Source organism: Vigna unguiculata, chromosome 7, assembly GCF_004118075.2.
Source record: "Vigna unguiculata cultivar IT97K-499-35 chromosome 7, ASM411807v1, whole genome shotgun sequence".
NCBI classification, from domain to species: domain Eukaryota; kingdom Viridiplantae; phylum Streptophyta; class Magnoliopsida; order Fabales; family Fabaceae; genus Vigna; species Vigna unguiculata.
Window position 1 is genome coordinate 5542893 of NC_040285.1, and position 23530 is coordinate 5566422.

The following is a 23530-nucleotide window of genomic DNA, read 5'->3' on the forward strand; positions in this document are numbered from 1 at the left end:
CAGTGTTACATTGAAGAAATATAATGTTTTCTTCGACCAGTCATCATAGCCTTATTTTCAACATCAGTTAAAACTACCTAATTCCAAGCTCTCAACATAATCATAGGAGGAAAGAAGCGAATTGTCATCTTGGTAAGATTCACGATCTTCTATAGTATGGTTTGTAATGTTGTATCGAATAACCTCTGATGTATCTATGTTTGCAAGCAACAAAACATCATCATCTTCACTAATACTAATAATCTCCAAGATATATGGAGAGTTGTAACAGAGACCATGAGGATCATTCTGATAATCAAGATTCAATAATTTTGATTAAGACACAAACAACCTTTCAAACCCATTCTGATCTTTAGCCACACCAAAAAATTACTATTGTGATTGTGAAAAAGACACAAATAACCTTTCAAACCCTCAATGACATACAAAATAGGCTTCACTTCTAAAATGTCATCAAGCATAGAGAAATATCTACAGGTCTTGTTCTGTAGATCATACGAAAATATCTCTAACTCATTCATTTTGAAGCTTCTTCTTGAATCATCATGATAAAATTTGGGATATGTTAACCAACTTAAAGTACTACTCACACATATACCATTAGGAAAAATGGTGGGAACAACATTACATGTTAAAATAGTTCTCTAAGTGTTCCATAAACAATAAACTCTTATATGTTATTTCTGAGAACCATTCGTGTGAGTTTCCAAAGACACAACTTGGTAAGTACAATTCTTTTCCTTGTACCCAAAACAAAACATATACTAACAGCTATAATTCTCTCTGTAACAAAGACGAACATGTGGAAATTGTCTTTAGAAATGACATTAATGTCTAAATTGTGAATTTGAAAACGGTATATTATAAGTTTTTTTCACACCAGTGCAAAAAGGGTATTTGACCGTGGTTATTTTTACTATTTTTTCCTGGTTCCAGAACCGGGACATATAAATTCGAGGCAAAAAAGGATAAGCTTTTGGCCTCGGGTGTTACTCGAGGCAAGAAACTCCTTTCTGCCTCGGTTCTGCAGAGAATCAAGGACATATATTATCTCTTTCTGCTTCGATTATGCAGAGAATCGAGACCATATATTGCCTTTTTTTGCTACCGTTATGCCACCATAACAGTCACCATCACCGTAAAAAATACTTCAATAGAGGCGACACCGAAGGCTAAGTTAGTCCTTTATTATTATCCAAAACCAAGTCAATGGGCTTGAAAATCACGGAGACGTGCAGGAGTTGGCAATCGATGATGGAAGAAATAAAGAAGTGGAACGTGTTTTCAAAATGAAAAAAAAAAAAACTCATTTTCATAGCCATTCTGAGGAACTAAAATTTTAACTACCTAATTCCAAACTCTCAACGTAATCATAAGATAAAAGATGTGATATGTCATCTCGATAAGATTCACGATCCTTTATAGTGTTGTTTCTAATGTTATATCGAATAAACTTTGATTCATCCATGTCTTTAAGCAACACATCATCGTCTTCACTCATACAAATGATCGCAAAGAAATGTGAAGAGTTGTAACCAAAACCATCAGAACCATTATGATAATCAAGATTCAATAATCTTTATCAAGAACTTTCATCATTGAACTTTTTCTTTAGCCACACCACAAAGTTACCCTCATGATAATAAGAAAAACCCAAACAACCTTTCAACCCTTCAAAGCGACAATAAGTATGTTCCACTTCTGAGGCGCCATCAGGCATAAACAAATACCTACATGTCTTTTTCTTGAGATCATAAGAGAATATCCTTAACTCCTTCACTTTAAAGATTGTTCTTGGATCACCACGAAAGAATATGGGACATGCCAACAAACATAAAGTACTACTCACACGTATACCATAAGGAAAAAACAGCGGAAATAGCCTCATATGTTAACACAGTTGTCCAAGCGCCCCCTAAACTACAAACTCTTATATGTTGTTTCTTATAGTCATTTGTGTGAGTTTCCAAAGACACAATTTGGTAGGTACACTCCTTTTCCTTGTAGCAAAACCAAACATATATGGACAAATATAATTTGCCTCCCAATGAAGACGAACATGTGGGGGATTGTCTTCAAAGATGACTTGAATGGCTGGATTGTAAATATGAAAGTTGTATTCTATAAGTTCTCTTTTTTTTCCAAAACAACCACGCACTTGTTGTATGCATACCAAGCCATTGCAAACACCTAAGACCCGATAATCGTGCTCCATTGGGTTATATTCTTGATACAAACGATTAAGAGTTGAAGACGGGTTATCAAATATATTTTGGACAGGACAAATTACAACATAACTATGTGTTATTTCAGCATCAAAGGTCAATAAAATGTGAGTGTTTATTGAATACCTTTGAAGGTGTAGTTGCACAAATACAAAATTAGTTATAAGTCGATTCCAGTCTTTTGAAACTGTCTTGCACCGAGTGACATCTTTCACAGGACACCACGATAAAATTTCCATAAACTCATCTTATCAAAGTTTAATAAATGAGATTTTTAAATCTGTTTTGCAAAAATTTGTACTTGTATTTTTCGATGACATACTAGTTTACAGCTCAACATGGACTAACAACCTTCACCACTTGAAAGTTGTTTTATAGATTATTTAACTAAAGTTTGGTCAATCACCTTCTTTGTTGCTTCGTCGAGGGTGGACCCTATTTTCAAGCTTGGTCAATCACCTTCTTTGTTGCTTCGTCGAGGGAAGGTTAAAGCCCTTGTTTCCCCCACTGGTTTAGATGTGCGTTGTTGTTCACCTTGGGATCAAAGTCCTCTTCTTCTATCATAACATCATTTACTTGGGTTCTTTCGACGTTATTCGTTGTCAGCGAGGAATTGGTAGTTTCAAGCTTGTAATGTGGCATTCCCTGGTCATTTTCTTATCTTTGTGCATCGTTATTATATCTTTTGACGCAGAGGGAAATTTCATGGCGAGGTGCAGGATAGATACCACTATTCCTAACAAGTTCAACGAAGGTCTCCCAAGCAATACGTTGTACGATGTATGAGCATCGATAACTAAATAACGGACGAGGATGGTCTTGGTCAGGCCTCTTTCTCCAAATGTTGTATGCAAATTAATGTATTCTCTATTGGCTACTCTTTCTCATGAGAAGCCATAAATAGGTTGTCAACACCCAATTTCGTCCGAATTATTTTTTTTATTTATTACCTTATTTTTATTATTATTATCATTATTATTATCTTATTTTACTTTGATTTTATTATGTCTCTTTATCTTTCTTTTTTTCTTTGTTTTCAATTTTTTTCATATTTATTTATTTGGAAAAAAAAGTAAAGAAACAAAAAAAAGGTGTGGAGCATTCAATTTTCTGCACATGGTAGATTAGTCATTTCCTCATTTGGTGCCCTACCTCGTACATTGGCTGAACTAATGCAAAAAAGGAAACTGTGCATGGTGACTGACCAGAGATGAATGGATTAATTGAAAAAGTGGCTATGCACATGTTGTTGAGCTTGTTTTATATTTTTTGCTGCAACCCTCAAAAGTGGCTATACATACACCACACGTCTTGTTTTGGGCTTTATTGCTTACAAACACCATTGCTCTTCCCCGGCTACTTCTCGCACCATCATGTTTACTGACTCCACTCCCCCTGCATGTTTTATTGTCACTTTTGGGCTTGTTTTATATTTTACTTCATGCACCTCCCACGTTATTCATGCACCATCATATTTTTGTATTCCACTTTTATTCTCCTTAATATAATTTCATCCTTTTATTTATTTGTTTATTTTATTATTATTTAAAAATAAATAAATATATTTGAAAATTATAAAAATTACAAATATAGAAAAAAATTCAAAAAAAAAAGTTTCCCTTCTCTTTATTATGTCTGTCTGGTCGCTCGCACTGTGTGACACTTATTTTCTAAAAATACTAAAAATATTTTATTTTCTTTTGGTGTTTGTCCAGCCGTTCGCGTCGTGTGACACCATTTTTCAAATAATCTAAAAACAAAAAAATACAAAAAATTTCAAAATACAAAATATCAACATTTTCCAACAAATATCTTTTAAGAACTACGTGATATTTGATTCTCCACTGTGAGATAGGTAGGAGCAAGGTCAGTCTTTGTCAGGTTCACCTCCAAAAAATCAAATCATTTTCTTAAATAGTTTTCCAAATATCTTTTAAAGAACTACGTAACCCTGATTTCTCATTTTGAATGAGAATACGTAGGACCAAGGTCAATCCTTGTCAGGCCCAAAAAATTTTAAAAAATATTATGTTTCTTTTAGCATTTTTGTCTTATTATTTTTAGGGAAAAAATTAAAATTTTAAAAATCACATCAACTTTGCATAATTAATTAAAGGTACCGCCCTCGAACGAGCGTTGTAGGGTGCTAACATCTTCCCTATGTGTAACCGACTTCCGGATCCAAAATCTAGTTTTTCGCAGACTTGTCTTATCTTTATGGTTTCTCATAGTTTTTCAGAATAATTATGGTGGCGACTCCAAATCTCTTTTTAAAATTTGTTTTCTTTTTTTGGTTCGCCGTCCCGTCACGATTCTGGTTGCGACACAGGTTCATCGTAAGGAATCATGGCATCCTCCATAGTTGGAGCTTCTTATACGTCTTTCGATAATGTATGTCTACGAAGCTTCCTCGGTCAATCGGGATCTTCTTTACTGTAAAGTTTTCCATTTCTATCGTGATGACCATATGGTCGTCTTGCTCAAGGTCCACTCCCTGGAAATCCGAATTCGTAAAGGTTATAGGGGGCATCATTTTCCTGTAATCCCTGGACACGTCGTGCACTGATTGTACCGTGTAGAGGTGCTTTCTCTTTTCTGCGAATTATGAGTCGCCCTTAGCAAATCCCTCTGAAATGGTGTTAATGACTCCCTTTAGCGGAGGTCGTTCGTCGTGTCGGTCTCGCCTTCCCTCGTTCTAACATTGGTGTACCCTGACCCGCTGCTCTTATCTTTTATTAGCTTGCCAAATTGGTCGTCTCTCGTCGCTCCTATCATCATCCTTACAAAATTTTATCCTTTCATTTCTTGTTGATCCTTCATTCTCTCTTTTTATTAAACGCCTGAGATGGCCAACCCTGATAAGTTCCTCTACTTTGTCCTTAAAGGTTATGTATTTGTCTATGGTGTGCTTGTTATTACGATGGTATCAAAAATATTTATTCATATTTGCATCTGGCAGGCCCTGGAATTTCCTTGGGGGTGGGATGCGATCTGGTTGCAATGCTTCCTCTAAAATTTGTGATCTGGGCGCATTGAGAGGAGCGTATCTAGTGTATCTGATTTGCTTTCTTTCCCTTGGTTGTGCTTGGACTTGTCACGTACCCTTAGAGGCTTGTTGTGGCAACCTATTGATCTCCACCTTCTCCACTACGATGACTACAATTTTGGCTTACGCCTTATACTTCCTCATGTCCTCCACCCTCATAAACTTGGCGACGCGTTGCCTTAATTCATTCATGTTGGAGGGTTTATGCACATCTCATCTACGAATGGGCCTATCTGCAAACTGTTAACCATGTCATGCAGGATTCTCATAGAGTCTAGGTCTTTCACCTTAAGTGTTGCGGTCCTAAAGCGATCGATGTAAGCCTTTAAAGATTCTCCCTCTTCCTATTTTATGTTGAGTAGGGAGATGGAAATGACATCGTGCCAACGAATTGTCTTAAGATACATGGTGAAGGAAGTCATTAATGTATCGAAGTAATTTATAGAGAAGGGGCAGGTTGGCAAACTAGTCTAAGGTTAGTCCCTGCAAGGTTAACGAGAAAGCCTTGAATAAAATGACGTCGTTGGTGGAATATAGGTTGATATGGTTTGTGTACACGAACAAATATTTGTCAAGGTTGGTCGTGCCATCATAGCTTATTGTGGGTGCCTTCCATTGCTTTGGGAGGGGGGTTTTCGTGATCCCATTGAAGAAAGGGTGGCGACGATTGTTGTGGGTAGCAATGGAGTTGTTGGTTACCCTTTTGGTGGATTGGGTGTGATTATATTCACTTTCCTCTTTGGTATCGTTGATCATGGCTCTTGGGCCTGCATGCCCAGATTTGTTCACTCGTTTTCCTTTGGTGATCTCAACTCTTTTCTTCAACCTTGTGTTTTCCTCCCGTAGCACTTCCATTTCCTCCGCATTCCTCTTCTTGTAATCGACAAACTCTTGTTGCATTTTGGCCTGAGCCTCCAATATGACTGTCAGGTTGACGAAATGGCTGGCTCCCCTAGCTTCTATACCACGGGTACTTCTTTTGGACACCATCTTCAAATCTTCTCAGGTCTTCAATCACAGTTTTCTCTTCACAGGATATTTATCGGCCCCACAGTGACGACAATTGTTCTTACAGGGACAATATATACCATATGAAGCTCTTCGTACTATCTTTCAGGTCTCTACAGTCTTCTCTACGAGGGTAGTCTATCTACAACTCTTGGACATGGAGGAGGGTGCTTGCAAAAGACACTTTGATACTTAAGTTAGTCAGAGCTTATAGGTTCTCGAGACAAAATACTAATGTAATAATATGTTTCGTAAAACATGTCTTTTATAATGAGTTTTATGGGCCTTATATGGTTGGACCTTGATCCAATAGTCTAATTACGATTAGTTACTTACTTGCAGTTACTTCCTTCATGAATGATTAGCTCTATATTGTCATTGGCGGATCTTAGTTGATCCGTATGGGGCCATGGCCCCCCAAAAAATTTAAATGTTTTTAAAATTATATACAATATATATTTTATTTATGAAAATTAAATTATATATTTTTATTTCTTTTATAAATTATAATATTAATGTTAATAAATAATAAAATATAAAATTAAGGAATAAGGAATAAACAATTTTATTAAAATATTTTTTATGATCTCTCTTATTATGTTTTGATTACACATATTTATCTCTTACTCTCATATATTTCCTTTTGTTTATGAAAAAAAAAAAAAGTTAGACAGACACAAACTCATCTTTGTATTCTGATTTTTCATATGTTCTAATAATAAAGGTAACTCTTTTTTGTCTATATTGATGGGGAATATTGTTTAATAAATAATATTTTTTTATCTCATGAATTTTTTATGTATTTTTTTTTGAATATAGAATAAAAGTTTATGTATTATATATTTTTTTCATAATCGTTCCGTGACACGATTATCATAATTTTTTTTAACAATTACATCTCTCAATTTTGTATTAAATTTGGATAGATGATGGTATCCTAGGATAGATTTTTCTTTTAACATATACAATACTGTGCACAATATTTACGTGCATAGCACGGTTTTATTCTACGTTTAGAATTCGATTTCCGGGCAACCGAATTCTAAATCCAATTTTGCAATTTTTTTTTCTTATACCAGTCTGAATTCGGTCCCAAGGACCCGAATTCTGTACTGGTTTTTTTATTTTTAAAATGATGGAAAGATAAAGTTTTTTTAAAATAAATATAATTAATTTTTATTTTTGTTGTTAATAAAATAGAAATAATTAAATAAATTATTTAATATATAATGTTTAATGTGGTGTTGTATTATTTATATTTTAATGTTTATTAAATATTTTAAATTAAAAAATTTGTTTGAAATACGAATTATTTTTTATTTATATATTTATATTTTAATTTGTTTATAAGAATTTTATTGATAAAATATTTATTTTTACACAAAAATAAATAATGTAAAATTTATGGTTAGAATTTATAGTAGGTATTAAGTTTAAGGTAAATGATATATTAACATCCATTTATTGAGAACTTCACTCACAAGTTGACGTTTTATTGTCATTTTCTATTTTATTTTTAATTTTTTGAATTTTCACGTTGGTTTTCTTTGGAAGCAAGCAAAAAGAGAAAAAAAAAAAGGTGGAAATGCAAATTGGAAGGGAAAAAGCAAAAAGTGTGAAATGATGTGTGAGACCACTGTGCAGTATTTTTGGTTACCCATGGCTACATAAGTGCTAACCTATGGTATACATTTTGAACATGTGTGAAAGGATGTATAAAACTTATTTCAATCTTCACTCTCTTCATTATCAGTTGGGAGTATATGTTGGTGAGTCAAGGAATAAAATTTTTGTAATTTAATTAACAACATATGAATTCATTCCCTATGTGCCAACCCGTGACTTAATAAATGGTAACCCAGGTGCAATGTTTTGCACATGAATTTTTTCTTTCTTCAATAACTTCAATAGTGGCACTTTCATGCCTTGAGTTCATATGATAAAGTTAAATCTTCATACTCATATTCCTTCAAATGAGTCTAGTTTGCCCCTATTTGTTGTTTGGAAAAGGAAAATAAAGGTGTATATATTTCTTATTCACTACCAGTGTGTAGTATTTTTGGTTACCCATTGCTACATAAGTGTTAACCTGTGGTATACATTTTGAACATGTGTGAAAGGATGTACAAAACTTATTTCAATCTTCACTCTCGTCATTACCAGTGGGGAGTATATGTTGGTGAGTTAAGGAATAAAATTTTTGTAATTTAATTAACAACATATGAATTCATTCCCTATGTGTCAACCTGTGACTTAGTAAATGGTAACCCAAGTGCAATGTTTTGCAATCCCAGAGAGGTTCGTCCGGTAGGAAAATTTGTAGTCAGGTTAGATGAAAGGTGGTGCGATTGTGGAAAGTTTCAAAAACTACATCTACCATGTTCACATGTTATTGCAGCTTGCAAGCATGCACATCACGACTTCAGCATGTACATAAGTCCACATTACAGGTTGGATGTCATCGTCAAAGTATATGACAATTTATTTGGCGAGTTAAGACATGAAGAATATTGGCCACCATACCAAGGGCCACAGGTTTGGCCTCATCATGCCACAAAAAGGACTGAGAAGGGTCGTCCTAAATCAAGTAGAATTAGGACTGAGATGGACATTAAGGAAGGAAGACAATCAAAAAAGTGTTCCTTTTGTAGAACTGAAGGACACACAAGAAATCATTGTCCTAATAACCCTGCACTTAGATGATTCACATCAAACCACTTAGTTTATGTTGTACTTTTAATTGTGTTCAATAAACTTGTACTTGATTCAATTCAATGGTACATCTTTTCTTATTATCTTTTATTGTTACTTATTTTACATAAGCCAAAAACAAATAACAAAATTATTTAAAATACAATAATGAAATGCTTTTAAATTATTTTAGTTATTTCCATCATTTTTAAAATATTTTTAACAAATTTTCAATGTTTATAATATACAATTTTTTAAAATTATCAAAAATTAAAAGATAACTGTAATTTTGATATTTATAAACATCTATTAAAAATAAATAATATTACACAAATTATAAAAAAATTAAATTAAATTAAATTGACTTTTATATTTTTAAATTGCACATAAAATAACTTACTACACAATATAAAATATATTTTTAAATCAACAAATTTAAAAACAAAAAAATATTATTTATTATTTTTTTTCTTTCAAATAATACCTAAAATAACTAAAAATACAATTCTATATCTATTTCTAAAATATATATATTTAACCTTTAAGATAAAATTTTTACAAAAGATAAAAGATAAAAAATAAATCTTATATCTATTTTATTACAAAAATTTTAAAAAATTAATTCTAATTTAAAAAAAAAAACCAAGTTCAGAATTTGAATATCTAGAAACCGAATTTTGACTTAGAAAAAAAAAAATAAACATAACAAGTTGGAATTCGGTTTCCGGAGGACTAAATTTCCAACTAAGATAAAAAGTGTGTCATCCATTTAATATTAATGCACAGTATGCTATTCACGTAAAAAAAAAAAAAGCGGAACAGTGCTGTCTCGGAAAAAAATCTCCTAAGATATGCAGCATGTTGAACAATGCAGTTTTTAGCTACCATAACTTTTGTTTTAAGTTGTGCGATCTTCTTCTTAAAAGATAATTGGAAGATTTATTATAAATGACATTGAAATTGGTTAAATGAATGAGTTAAATCTAAGGTATACATAGATTTTTTTTTTTCCTATTATGATCCGTGATTTGTTGGTAATTATTGAAATTAATGATGGACTAGGAATAGTAGAAAGGAATATTTATATTTTAAATTTGTAATAAATAATTTAAATTATTGATAATTTATTTTAAAACTTATGAAATCAAATTTAAAAATAAATATAAAATATGAAAGATTTGGTAGACAAATAAGAAATCAAAAAATATTTACAAACAAATTACCATTATTTAGAGACCACTATAATGATCTTTTGATCTTTAGAATATACTGTAATTATTAAATTGATTTCTGTATAATATGTCACCAAATTGATCTATATATAAAATATCACTAAATTAGTTTTTATATAAAATAGTTATCAAATTCATTTTCATATATTTTATTTCTAAATTGATTTTTATATATTTGATTACTAAATTAGTTTCAATATAATTGATAGTTAAGTTAATATAATTGATAATTAAGTTGATATTGCTAAATTGGTTTTAACATAATTAATTATTAAATTAGAAATTAAATTGATAAATAATATTAATTATTCATTTTATTTTATTTTATTATGACTATTAAATATAGGTTAAAAGTGATTTGTTTTAATTTATTTTAGAAACGATAAAGACCACCGGTTCTATAACATGCCATATAAAAAAGTAGAAGGGTTAAAATTCTGTTTTTATTAGTATAAAGAATTCACATATATAATAAATATATATAATTATTCATTAACATAATTTTAAAATATAATAATACTCATATATATATATATATATATTAATTTATATTTTTATAAAATTAAATTGTACTAAATTATAATAATAAAAATTTATAAATTGTAACCTTACTACCGACTAGTATTTATCAAAAACAAGTGCTAAATTATTTAAGGACAAAATATTAAAAAATTCGGCTTCAGTCTAAGAAAATCCCTTTTAAAATTTATGGTACATTAAGATTCCTTTTATAATATATTTAAGTACATTCTCTTATAAAAAAAATTTAGGCATATTAAAATTCACTTTTTGGTATATCAAATTAAACGATGAGGTTATAAAAAATTATCTTATATCACTATTTCATAACAAATAATAAAATCAAGAAACAATGTTTTGATGATGTTCACTAGCAATATATGAAGAATTATTTTTAAGAAAGTATCCATATAGTCTAAAAAAGCATAGGTAATATTACAAATTTTCTGTCATGCTATTCAACAAAATATAAATAAAAAAATTATACATTTTTTTCATGCTAATTTATAATTTAGAAAAAATTGTTTATAAGACGGTTAATTGAGTAATTTACTATAAAAATTATAATTAAAGATTAAAGTATCAACATATATAACTTGACAACCAAATTAATTAAACATTCAAACTATTCGAATATAATTAAGCAACATTATAGCTTTTAAAAATATGAAATTGTGAACAAATATAATAGAAGTAGTAAATAATTATTAAAAAAATAAAAAAATAAAAGAAAATTTAAAAAAAAAAAATTCTAAAAAAATGTTGGTGGGTTAAGTGGGTTAACCCACCTTCAACCCGGCTCGAACTCGTTTAACCCGTAGATTGAGTAAGCCGGGTTGAGTTCAACCCACTTTTAAAAAAATTGAATTTTTTTCAACCCAACCTGACTCGAACTGTGGTGAGCTAGGTTGGCTCACGGGTTGAGTGATAAACAAGGCAGCATATTCATTATTTAAACCATTATTAAATTATATGCAATTTTAAGAAAACATACTTTTGCACTTTCTTACAATACTGGTCTTCACACATTTATTATCGTCAAATGACCTATAAATAAGGGAATTGAAAAATGTTATTCAAACTTTTAGAAATTAAAATAAGATAAGACTTCACCAACCATAAAACTGAAACCTTTTCGATCACAATTCAACCATTCCATTCACAGTTTAAATCAATGTAAAATCTATGTGGACAGACGTCTTCCTTGAGAGCACGTACATGTTACATTGAAGAAACAAGATGTGATATGAAACCATTGCTTACAGAGACCATCGTAGCCTTATTTTCAACATCTTAACTACCTAATTCCAAACTCTCAACGTAATCATAAGATAAAAAATGTGATATGTCATCTCGATAAGATTCATGATCGTTTATAGTGTTGTTTCTCGATACAAAACTTTGATTCATCCATGTCTCCAAGCAGCACATCATCATCTTCACTCATACCAATGATCGCAAAAAAATGTGGAGAGTTGTAACCGAAACCATGAGGAATATTTTAATAATCAAGATTCAATAATTTTGATCAAGAACTTTCATCATTGAACTTTCTCTTTAGCCACACCACAAAGTTACCCTCATGATGATAAGAAAAACACAAACAACCTTTCAACCCCTCAAAGCGACAATAAGTATGTTCCACTTCTGAGGCGCCATCAGGCATAGACAAAATACCTACATGTCTTGTTCTTGAGATCATAAGAGAATATCCTTAACTTCTTCACTTTAAAGATTGTTCTTGGATCACCACGAAAGAATCTGGGACATGTCAGCCAACATAAAGTACTATTCACACATCTACCATCAGGAAAGACAGCGGAAATAGCCTCACATGTTAACACAGTTGTCCAAGCGCCCCCTAAATTACAAACTCTTATATCCTGTTTCTTATAGTCATTTGTGTGAGTTTCCAAAGACACAATTTGATTGGTACACTCCTTTTCCTCGTAGCCAAAACCAAACATATATGGACAACCATGATTCACCCCCAATGAAGACGAACAGGTGGGGGATTGTCTTCAGAGATGACTTGAATGGCTGGATTGTGAATATGAAAGCCGTATTCTACAAATTTTCTTATTTTCCCAAAACAACCTAGTACTTGTTGTATGCATACCAAGCCGTTGCAAACACCTAAGACCCAATAATCGCGCTCCATTGGGTTATATTCTTGATACAAACGATCAAGAGTTGAAGACGAGTTATCAAATATATTTTGGACAGGACAAATTACGGCATAACTATCCGGTATTTCAGCATCAAAGGTCAATAAAATGTGAGTATTTCTTGAGGACCTTTGAAGGTGTAGTTGCACAAATAAGAATTAGTGATAAGCCGATTCCAATCTTTCAAAACTGCCTTGCACCGGGTGATATCTTTCACAGGAAGCCACGATAAAATTTTCATAAACTCATCTTTTTGAAGGCGACAAGAAGACATTGATAACCTAACTATAATATGTATATGGAAACGAACTCAGAACCAATGAAACTCCACAACACAACTAAACGGTGAGAAATGTAAAAGAAAACATGAATTAAAGGTTAGAAATGTAAGAGAAAACATGCATCGAGAGAATAGAGTATACCAGTTTCTTGAACTCCTAGCAAGAAATGAGAGAAAAGTCGAGATATCTCCCCTGTTTCTTGAATTCCAAGTAAGCCAAGAAATGAGAGAAAAGTTAAGAGAGTGAATCTGAAAAAAGCAAAAAATTCGTTGAGAAACAAATGCTGATATCATGAAAAGAAAGTGAAAAAAAAAAAACGTACGTAGAGTTAAGAAAACGGTGAACAACGAACCTGAGTAAAGAAGAGCAAAAAACGGAAGAGAAAAGAGAAAAGTTTTTCTGTGTTGCATGACATGCAAAACGAAGGTGGCAATATATAGAAGGTTTCATATATATATTTTTGTAATTTTAAAATATAATAATATTCATATAATAATTTTTGTAACATAATTTTAAAATATAATAATATTCATATATATATATATAGAGAGAGATAGATATATTTATATTACTTTATATTTTAATATTAAATTGTAGAAGATAATTATATACTAAATTATAATAAAAAAATTTATAAATTGTAACCTTGCTACTAACTTAGTATTTATCAAAAGCACGTGAGAAATTATTTAAGCACAAAATATTAAAAAATTCGGCTTAAAGTAGCCTAAGAAAATCCCTTTTAAAATTTTTGGTACATTAAGATTCCTTTTATAATATATTTAAGTACATTCTCTTATAAAAAGAATCTAGACATATTAAAATTCACTTTTTGGTATATCAAATTAATCGATGAGGTTATAAAAAATTATCTTATATCACTATTTCATAACAAATAATAAAATCAAAATAACAGATTTTTTTGAATATCATATTTAATATGGTTAGTTTTACCTTTTAAAATTTAAACTAGTGCTATACCCGTGCATACGCACGGGTGCTGTGTTTTTTATTTTTTTTTAATTTTGTTATATTTGTAATGAATGATTATTTCATACATATCATTATACAATTTTATTGTTTATACAAATAATAATAAATATTATAATTAAATATTATTAGAATTAGTATAGATAAATGTTGCTTTAATTTTTGTGTTATATTTTTTAATGAACTAATTCAAATTTGGTTATAAATAAATTTATATATTTTATTACTTCAAATAAAAATATTATTGTTTATATGAATAATAAATATTAGAGTCATATATTATTAGGATCAGGATGGATTAATGTAACTTTAATATTTTTAGTTATAGTTTTTAATGGAGTAATTTAAAATTGGTTACAAATATCTTCTGATATTTTGTTACTTGAAATAAAAAAAATATTATATTTTTTAATATATTATTTTAAAATTGTTTACAAATAATCATAGATATTTTGTTAGATGGAAAAACAAAATATTATGTTTTTTTAATTGCTTACTATAAATAAATTGGTTACAAATAATATTATGGTTATTATCATTGTGATATTTATGTATTAAAATGTCACATGGTTATTGGTTACTATAATCTTTGGAAGGATATATTAATTAAAAGTTTAAATATAGTTGCAAAAGTGAGGAATTGTTTTTTTTTAATATTTTGGGATACAAAATTACAAACATTGAAAGTTATACATGGAAAAATGATGTTTTAAGAGGGAAAAAAACTGTTTGATGGATTTGTTTGCGTTCAAAGAAGACCGTATCAAGAAGATTGTGCACTAAAAAATTTCAAAATTCATTACCGTGATTTCATAAGTTTATTTCCAAAATTCGTTACCATGATTTCATCCTGAAAAAATAAATTTGTTTGTATATAATATGAAAATGCATTGGATTGGAAAACAACTATTAATTCAATATTTGTATAATTATTGTTATATTTAATAGAAAAATTATATTAAGTGTTATAATATAATATCTAAATAAATAATTTGATAATATTTATATGAAAATTTATTTGCTTTAAATTATAAAATTGATTAGTGATGTGTAATTAAACATATGAAAGGTTGAGATGGAGTTTACACTTTTCTATATAAAATATAAACATAAGATATTTTAAGAATTCAAACAAAATAATAATAAGAATAACAATCACAATAATAATAATAATGATAATTATTGTAATTCTAATACAAAATAATAATACTATTAATAATAACATTAATATTAATAATAAAAGTAATAATAATACTAATATTTATTAATACTAATATTTACACTAATACCACTGATACTAATAATAATAATTCAAATAATAATAATATTATTATGAATCATGTAAAAAAGAGTAATAGTATAAAAACAATTAAATAACTGATCAAAGTATTTTTAGTAATAAATATCTCAGAAAAATAATAATAATAATAATAATTTTTAATAATAATGTTAAAAATAATACTAATGTTAATAAAAATTATCTTATATCACTATTTAATAACAAATAATAAAATCAAAATAACAGATTTTTTTGAATATCAAATTTAATATGGTTAGTTTTACCTTTTAAAATTTAAATAACAAAATATACAACAGACTCCTTCACCCTCTTCTCTATTCTCTCCACGCCTCTTCCAAAATCTGTTGGCTTCTTCTCTCCCTCTCCGTTTTGTCTTCTGACTTGTCATCTCTCTTTTCTCCTGACGATAGAGAACACACTATGGTGAAGAAGAGCAAGAGTAAGGAAATTCTAATCCCTGTTATTGTTATATATCTATAATAGTATTGCAAAGTTTTGCAGCGGTTACAAAAAAATCTCTCTTCTTTTTGGATGATGTAACTTGTTACAATGAGATCAATGTTGATCCCACATCATTTTTTATGGAATATTATTTTTGACATCAAGTTTCAATTACATAGAAGTGTTTTTTACGCAAGCAAGGAATTTACATATTTATGTTCTGATATATTTTTTCCTACGATCTTAAAGATCTATCTTGTAAAAATAAGCACTATTCTAGCCATTACATTACACATAACACAGCACAAGCATAGAGAGAAGCCAAAATCAAAGCATGGGTTTACTGTGGTGGCGAAAGGGGAATAAACCCCAAACCCAAGACAATTCCCAACCAAACCTATCCTCCTCAATTCACAAATCCAATACAACAAAACCTCTCGCTGAGGGCACAGGCATAAACAGCGACGTCTTGCCTCAAACCCTTATTGTGTTTCCTTCAAACCCTCTCAGTTTCATCTGCTGGAAGAAGCCCGCCAGATCTTTGACAGCGTCCAACATATGCGAATCACGTGCGGCTCAGGCGAGGGCTGCGGCAGTTTTTTGCAGCAATGTCACGGTGGCGTGATTGGTGCTTTCGGTGTCGTCGTGGCGACAGCAAGCTGGTATGGGTTTTCCATGGCTTCCAATTAGGAGTTCCAGAGGGAAGACGAGGAGAGGCGTCGGTTATGCAGCAGTGAAAACCTTCTCACTGACATGAAGAAGGCACTAGAGAGGATGACGCCACGGACAGTGTCGGTGTTGCGGGAGTGGTGGTCGTGCGAATGAGGACGGTGGTCGGCGGAGGCGCATTGCGGTGGTTGCTGTGTTTTTGTTCCCAGGAGAGAGAAGGGAAACGTGATGAACGGTTACAACATGAGTTCGCCAGAGATGAAAAATAAACTGCCCCTCCTCACGTCTCTAAGAAAAAGGAGAAGCTACGAAAAAAAAAGAGAGGTTTTAATGCATCAAGATAGGATTTGAAATCATGGTTGAACTGGTGGTCCCTTTATTGAATAAATTTAATTGTTTGAAAAAATGGTGGTGCGCCATGGATGTGCATTCTACGGATAATATTAAGGTGTGAAGTTGGTCCATAATGTTTTGAGATCAAAATGAACTTTCGTGAGAGCTTATATTCAATGATGAAGTTATACACGGCGGATGATATCATCAGGTATTTTTTGTTTGCCTATCATGAATATTTAAGACTGTGGGGGTGTAGGTAATTTTACTCGATTACTCGAAGGATTTGAAAAAAAAAATTGAGTGAATCTAATCCCATTTTCAAAGTAAAATAAAATAACTATTTGGGATATGGCTTTTCATCTGATGATTGATATATGCAATTTGATAGTTTCTAGAATTAAGTTTTTTAAAATTTTATTCTAAAATATAAGTTGTTCTATATGAAGCCATGTGATTTTTATTTTTATATTTTTTTTAAAATAAGATCATAAGGAAGGGTGATAGTATTAATTACTATCCCAAAAGTGTTATTTAGAAACTTCTTAGGAAGTTTAGAAATTATAAATAAGTGAATATCCCTTATGATACTAACTAAAGAAAAATAGAGGAGAATTATTTTCTCAATCTCAGTATGCCAGATAATTAGGAGCTTACTACTTGTGATGGTCTTTTCTAGACCAGGTGTTGCTTATGCAGTATGTAGACTAAGAAGATACTTAATATTCTAATTAAGAATATTGGGACTTATGAGATGCTTACGAGATTTAATGGAATATGTCATTGAATATAGTGGATTTTCTCATTGTACTAGAAGGGTACAGTGATGCTAATTGAATCTCTGATTCAGACGATACAAATCTATTAGTGCTAATAGATTCACACTTGGGTTAGTGTGATTCCTTGGAGATCAGCCAGGCAAATGATATTGCTAGATCAACAATATATATGAGTATGTTGTTCTTGAAAAGGGCTGATAGTGAAGCTGAGTAGTTGACGAACTTCTTAGCTAACATTCCACTAGGAATGAAAATACATTGTGATTGCCAATCAACAGTAGCTAGTGAAACAATTTTCATTGAGTATATGAAGTCAAGATGGAATCTAGTAGATCCTCTAACAAAATCCTAGGATGAAATATGATTATAGAAACATCGAGGGGAATGAGAGTTGAGCCACTTGCAACAAATAAGTGATGGTAACCCAACCTTTGTGATTGGAGATCCCATGAATAAGGTTCATATGGGTAAGAACAAGTCACTTGTTAGTTCTGATAGCACTAAATTAATTGATTGATTTTAATCAATTATGTCCATTCCTATGGTGTATGTGAAAGTGCTAGAGATTGCATTGTTGAGAGGTTAAACTTTGTAATTAAAATTCTTTGAGGTGTAAGAATTTTAACTTAAACAAAATTTTAATGATTTTCATATCCCTTATTTTAATGATAAATCGCTAAACACACATAAAGTGTCCTTGGTTCATATAGCTTGCTATACCAACTACACTGCGTGTTAAGTTTCTCAATCTAAGATTGGTTCATATAGCTTGCTATACCAGCTCAGATGCATTACTTCCTATGTGAAACCCAAAATTTTCTTTCTTTCTTTCTTTCTATATCTTATCTTTTGTAATATGTGGGGGATTGTTATATATTGATAATAATATTGCAAAAATAATAGCGATGCAGTTGTTACAACGTGAGCAAGCCTCCCTCCTTTTTAGGATGATAGCAGCGAGATCTCCTCCACATGTTGATCCCACATCCACTTTTTATGGGATATTACAAAGCATGGATTTTTAAATCCATTCAACACACAACCATGTTTTGGTCTCTCCTTTTCTTATTTTCTTCTTTTTCTCTCTTCTCTTATATCCTGGGTTATTTATTGTTTAAAGAGTACTTTTTCTTGCTAGTTTCTGTTATCCTCGGAATATATCCGAGATGTTCCTGTCATATCCTGGGGATTTGCGCATATATTGCGAATAAATCCTTAAGGGCAGTGTTTTTTACATGCCTCAGGAATTTACATATTGATCTATTTTTTACCAGAGTTCTTTGATATCAGTAGTACACATTGATTTTGTTTGTTTAATTTTTTTATTATTGTTGTGAATTTTGTGCGTTGCAGAGAGTAAGAGTAAGAGAGTTTCATTGAAGAAGAAGTACAAGGTGATACGGAAGGTGAAAGAGCACAACAGACAAAAAGCGAAGGAAGCGAAGAAGCTTCGGCTGAGTGGGAAAAAGAAGGTTGAGAAGGATCCTGGTATTCCCAATGATTGGCCCTTTAAGGAACATGAACTCAAAGCCCTTGAAGCTCGAAGAGCGAGGGCCATTGAGGAATTGGAGCAAAAGAAAGCTGAACGCAAGGAGAGGGTAATTGTTTTATCATTATTGAACTCCCATTTCATGTTATGTTACGAGATAAGCTAAATGAATGAATAAATAAAAAATGTCAGGTAGAAGTTTTATGTAACCTTGTTCATGTAGAAAGTTGTTCATGGACAGGAAGAAAGATATATGATAGAAGATAATGAGGGTGCTTGACTGTTGGTATATTAAAATGTTTTTGTATTATTGTATCACTGAAGATTGATGTCCACTTCAAAATGGGGTGGGAAAGAGAGGAGTGCTACTAAGAAAAGAGTCCTTTGTGATCTCTGTTTTCCTTGCAGTTAGGAACTTACTATTCATTCCTTGTTTCAGGCTCGTAAAAGGAAATTGGGCTTGCTAGAGGAGGAAGATGACTCTAAGTTGCTAGAGGATTCTAAAAAAAATACTAATGATTTTGGTAATGCTGCAAAGACCAGAGGTGTGCATTTATTTGTACTTTCCTGACAGTTTGGTTAGTTTGACTTTAAGTGCTTACTTGCCTGTGTTCTGACCATTGTTATTTTTGGTTTTCTTATTCCATAGATAGCTCAGATAGAGCCTTTTACAAGGATCTTGTTAAGGTCATTGAAGCCTCTGATGTCTTACTGGAGGTCCTTGATGCCCGGAACCCTTTGGGGACTCGCTGTCCTGAGATGGAAAACATGGTGATGAAATTGGGTCCTGATAAACGTCTTGTCTTGGTTTTAAATAAAATTGGTAGTTTACTGATCACATTTCATTTTTGTCTCCTTTCTCCATTTTGGTATATTTATTTTTGTGCTGTCTAATCATTTGACCTATATAATAGATCTTGTGCCTGAAGAAGTTTTAGAGAAGTGGCTCAAATACCTTAGAGAAGAATTACCTACTGTGGCCTTCAAGTGTAGCACACAACAACAAAGATCAAACGTTGGAGCTGATACTCTACTCAAATTGTTGAAGAATTACTCAAGAAGTCATGAGGTAACAGATTTAATGATGATAGTTGTTTGTAAAATTGCAACTTAATTTTGGTTCGGGTATTGTGCTTCCCTTCATGGAATTTTATCTGATATATGATTGAGAAACCTTTATGTATTCACTACTGATCCTCTTTTGGTACGTAAGGATGTGGTTGTATATGTGTTTCCCTGCATTCTAGCCTGGGATATTTTAAATATATGATGTTGCTAATGTGCATTGGATGCACTGTCTTGACATGAAAATTATACAATAAGGGACGCCTTCACTGGAAAAACCAACTTAAATGTTGTCAAATTGGCAAACCTAAATGTTGAACCAAATATAAATTCAGAAGGTTTTGCAAATAATTCATAGTATATATACTTAGGGAGAAGTGAAGAACCTAAGTGAGTTGGTTTTCATTTTTTGTTCTTACATTTAGAGTCAATTTGAAGCAACTTTTGCAGGTGGATGTGTCGTGTGCACCGGATCAAAAAGAAAAATAAAGTGGTAGATCACGCTATTTTTTTCACAGTAGAAATTAAATTATTACTAAACCCTATGTCTATGGTACTTGCTCTTAAAATAATATCACCTCTTGTTGGGACTTGAGAATTGTTGGCATTGGTGTTCTCTATGTTGTTGATGCCTTTTTCTGAATCATAGTTTCTACTGTAAGATAAGTATCAATTCTGTTAGATAGGATTTTTTCTTACTGTTGTAGTGTTGGTGCTATTTTATCCGTTGAAAATGATTTTATTATCCAAATATATTTTATTTTTAGAATCAGAATAGAAATGTCTGTTTAGGTCTAATTTAACTCTAAAAAAAAAGTGAAGTTTGCGCCTAGTTAAAAGCTTGCACACACACAACAAACACACATATTTAGTCATCTAGGTGACACTGATCTCTGACATTTGTTTGCTTGTGCATGAATGTGCCAACTTTTGGTCAATCACAGGAAAAACTAAATATACAGTTTTTAAGTTGGAAGAATATGCTTTAGTGTGGATCTTCGTGGGTTATCATTGCTACCTTTTGGGGATTTTGCATATGACTTAATTTTTATTTTCCTTGGTGTAATTTTTTTTTCTAGTCTTTATAATGTCTATTGCTTATCTATTAATTGTTTTGTTTTTTCTGCTTTTGTCTTTTAATTGTAAATTATTGATTTTTTTGTTGTTTTCCTTCCTTGTCTTGACAGATCAAGAAGTCAATAACTGTGGGTTTGATTGGCTTGCCCAATGTGGGTAAGAGTAGTCTTATTAATAGTTTAAAAAGGTCTCATGTTGTCAATGTTGGATCTACTCCGGGGTTAACAAGGTCAATGCAAGAGGTTCAATTGGACAAAAATGTTAAGTTGCTAGATTGTCCTGGTGTTGTTATGCTGAAGTCTCAAGAAAATGATGCTTCCATTGCCTTAAAAAATTGCAAGAGGATTGAGAAGTTAGATCCTATTAGCCCAGGTATACCAAGTCATTCCCCCCTCCTCTTATTATCTGGTTATTCAGGTTGTTTATTTGCATTAATTCAGTTCGAAATGAATGGTAGAAGATTTATAGGTATTTTACATGAAAAAATAGTAAAAGAAAATGAACTTGTGAAATTGAAGAAATTCTATTCAATTCTACAAAAGTTTGAAGTATTTGCTATTTTTTGGTGCATTTGGTTTGACTAGTGGCTATATATAAGGGTGTTTTTTGTCTTTAAATGTGTTATGTTATGTCTGTTTTTAAGCATAAGTGCTATTGGTCCATTGTACATTTTAATTTAACATCTGGTTTTTCAATTATAAATTCAATAATTTTCAGAATCGTTCCCTCTTTACAACTTCCCTTTACTTCTGTGTTAACAATGATGGTGTGAATGAGGTAAGTCCGTGGGTCGCTGGGTGTGTACATTGTATTTTACTATATGGTTGTGTGTGGTTTGATCTAACCATTCTCAGGATGTCGGTGATAATAACACCCTTTCATTAGATCTTGTCACTTATCCTGGTTATAAAATTGAGTTCTGTTAGGTTTTAAAAGTGCAACTGATAGGTGATGTAGTAGAACGTTGGATTTTTCAATGTGCGGGTTGTTGGATTATGTTTCCTGTTATCTTGTTTTAGATATAAATTAATGTTTGATTCAGTAATGAGAATTCTAATTTCCAAAACACTTAGAAGTTTGCATGATACAATTATTTTATTTATGGAAAATCCTGATTTAAGCTGTACTGACTCTTGTTAAGTAAATTGAAAGACTTATTTCTTTTCTTTTAACTTGGACAACGCAGTGAAGGAAATTCTAAAGCTCTGTCTGCCTGAGCAGCTGGTAACTCTGTACAAAATTCCCAGTTTCAATGTAGGTGATGTTGACGACTTTCTGCTGAAGGTAGCTGAAGCTAAGGGCAAGCGCACGAAGCGTGGAATATTTGACGTTGCTACTGCTGCAAGAATTGTTCTTCGTGATTGGAACGAGGGTACGCATACATGGAATTTCTTAAATTATGATCAGAGAACTGATTACTTTTCTGTGTGTTGAAGTTAAAATTGAGAAAGAACTAAACGGAAAAATTTCTCTTTCTGTTTGTATGTTTCAGGTAAAATCCAGTATTATACCATGCCCCCAAATAGGGATCAAGGTGAACCTTCAGAGGCGAAGATAGTTTCTGAATTTGCAAAAGAGTTTAACGTTGATGAAGTCTATAACAATGAATCTTCATATATTGGGAGCCTTAAATCTGTTGATGACTTCAATGTTGTTGAAGTTCCTTCAAGTCACCCTCTCAATCTTACTGAAATGATGTTGGAGGTTTGTTTCTTGAAACCGTTTAGAGAATTGACTATTGTTGATATGAATCGTATGCTGGGAATTTGAGTGTTTTCAGACTTACTAATTAAAGCATTCTGTTGTAGGATGAGACAGAAGCGAAGTCAGGTGACCAAGGCGAAGGTCCCGGAAATGTGGGTGAGGTGGATGAATCCAAGGAAGATGATGGTGGGAAGAACAAAGATAACAGTGCATCAAGTAGGCAAAATGAAAAATTATACACTGCGGACGGTATGCATAATACAAAAATGTGGCGCGCAGAGAAGAAGAAAAGAAAAAAGGCTAAGAAAGCTTCAATGGATGGTGATTACGATTTCAAAACTGATTATTTCCAAAAGGGAAGGAGCATCAATGGGTTCTGAAAACAGCCAGAGTGAGGATTCTGGTGATGAACCAGTCAACTCTGAAGTGCCTATGTCTGCTATCCAAATTGATGAATTATAAACAAGCCAGCACTATTTAAACCATTATTAAATTATATTCAATTTTAAGACA

The 23530-nt window shown here is 31.6% G+C and overlaps 1 protein-coding gene across 1 annotated transcript; it reads left to right on the top strand.

The window, feature by feature from the left end:
* Positions 1–15880: 15880 nt before the first annotated feature.
* On the top strand, positions 15881–23530 carry LOC114189658 (guanine nucleotide-binding protein-like NSN1). The gene is made up of 10 exons (XM_028078290.1): positions 15881–15899; positions 19036–19280; positions 19611–19695; positions 19821–19994; positions 20086–20240; positions 21424–21685; positions 22500–22685; positions 22806–23017; positions 23122–23372; positions 23410–23530. The coding sequence occupies exons 1-10, from the start codon at positions 15881–15883 to the stop codon at positions 23477–23479; spliced, it is 1659 nt and encodes a 552-aa protein (XP_027934091.1). The 3' UTR covers positions 23480–23530.

Coding starts and splice junctions, on each gene's coding strand:
- LOC114189658 (XM_028078290.1), top strand. Junction 20,241..21,423: donor ATTACTCAAGAAGTCATGAG/GTAACAGATTTA, acceptor TTGTCTTGACAG/ATCAAGAAGTCAATAACTGT. Junction 23,373..23,409: donor AAAACTGATTATTTCCAAAA/GGGAAGGAGCAT, acceptor AAACAGCCAGAG/TGAGGATTCTGGTGATGAAC.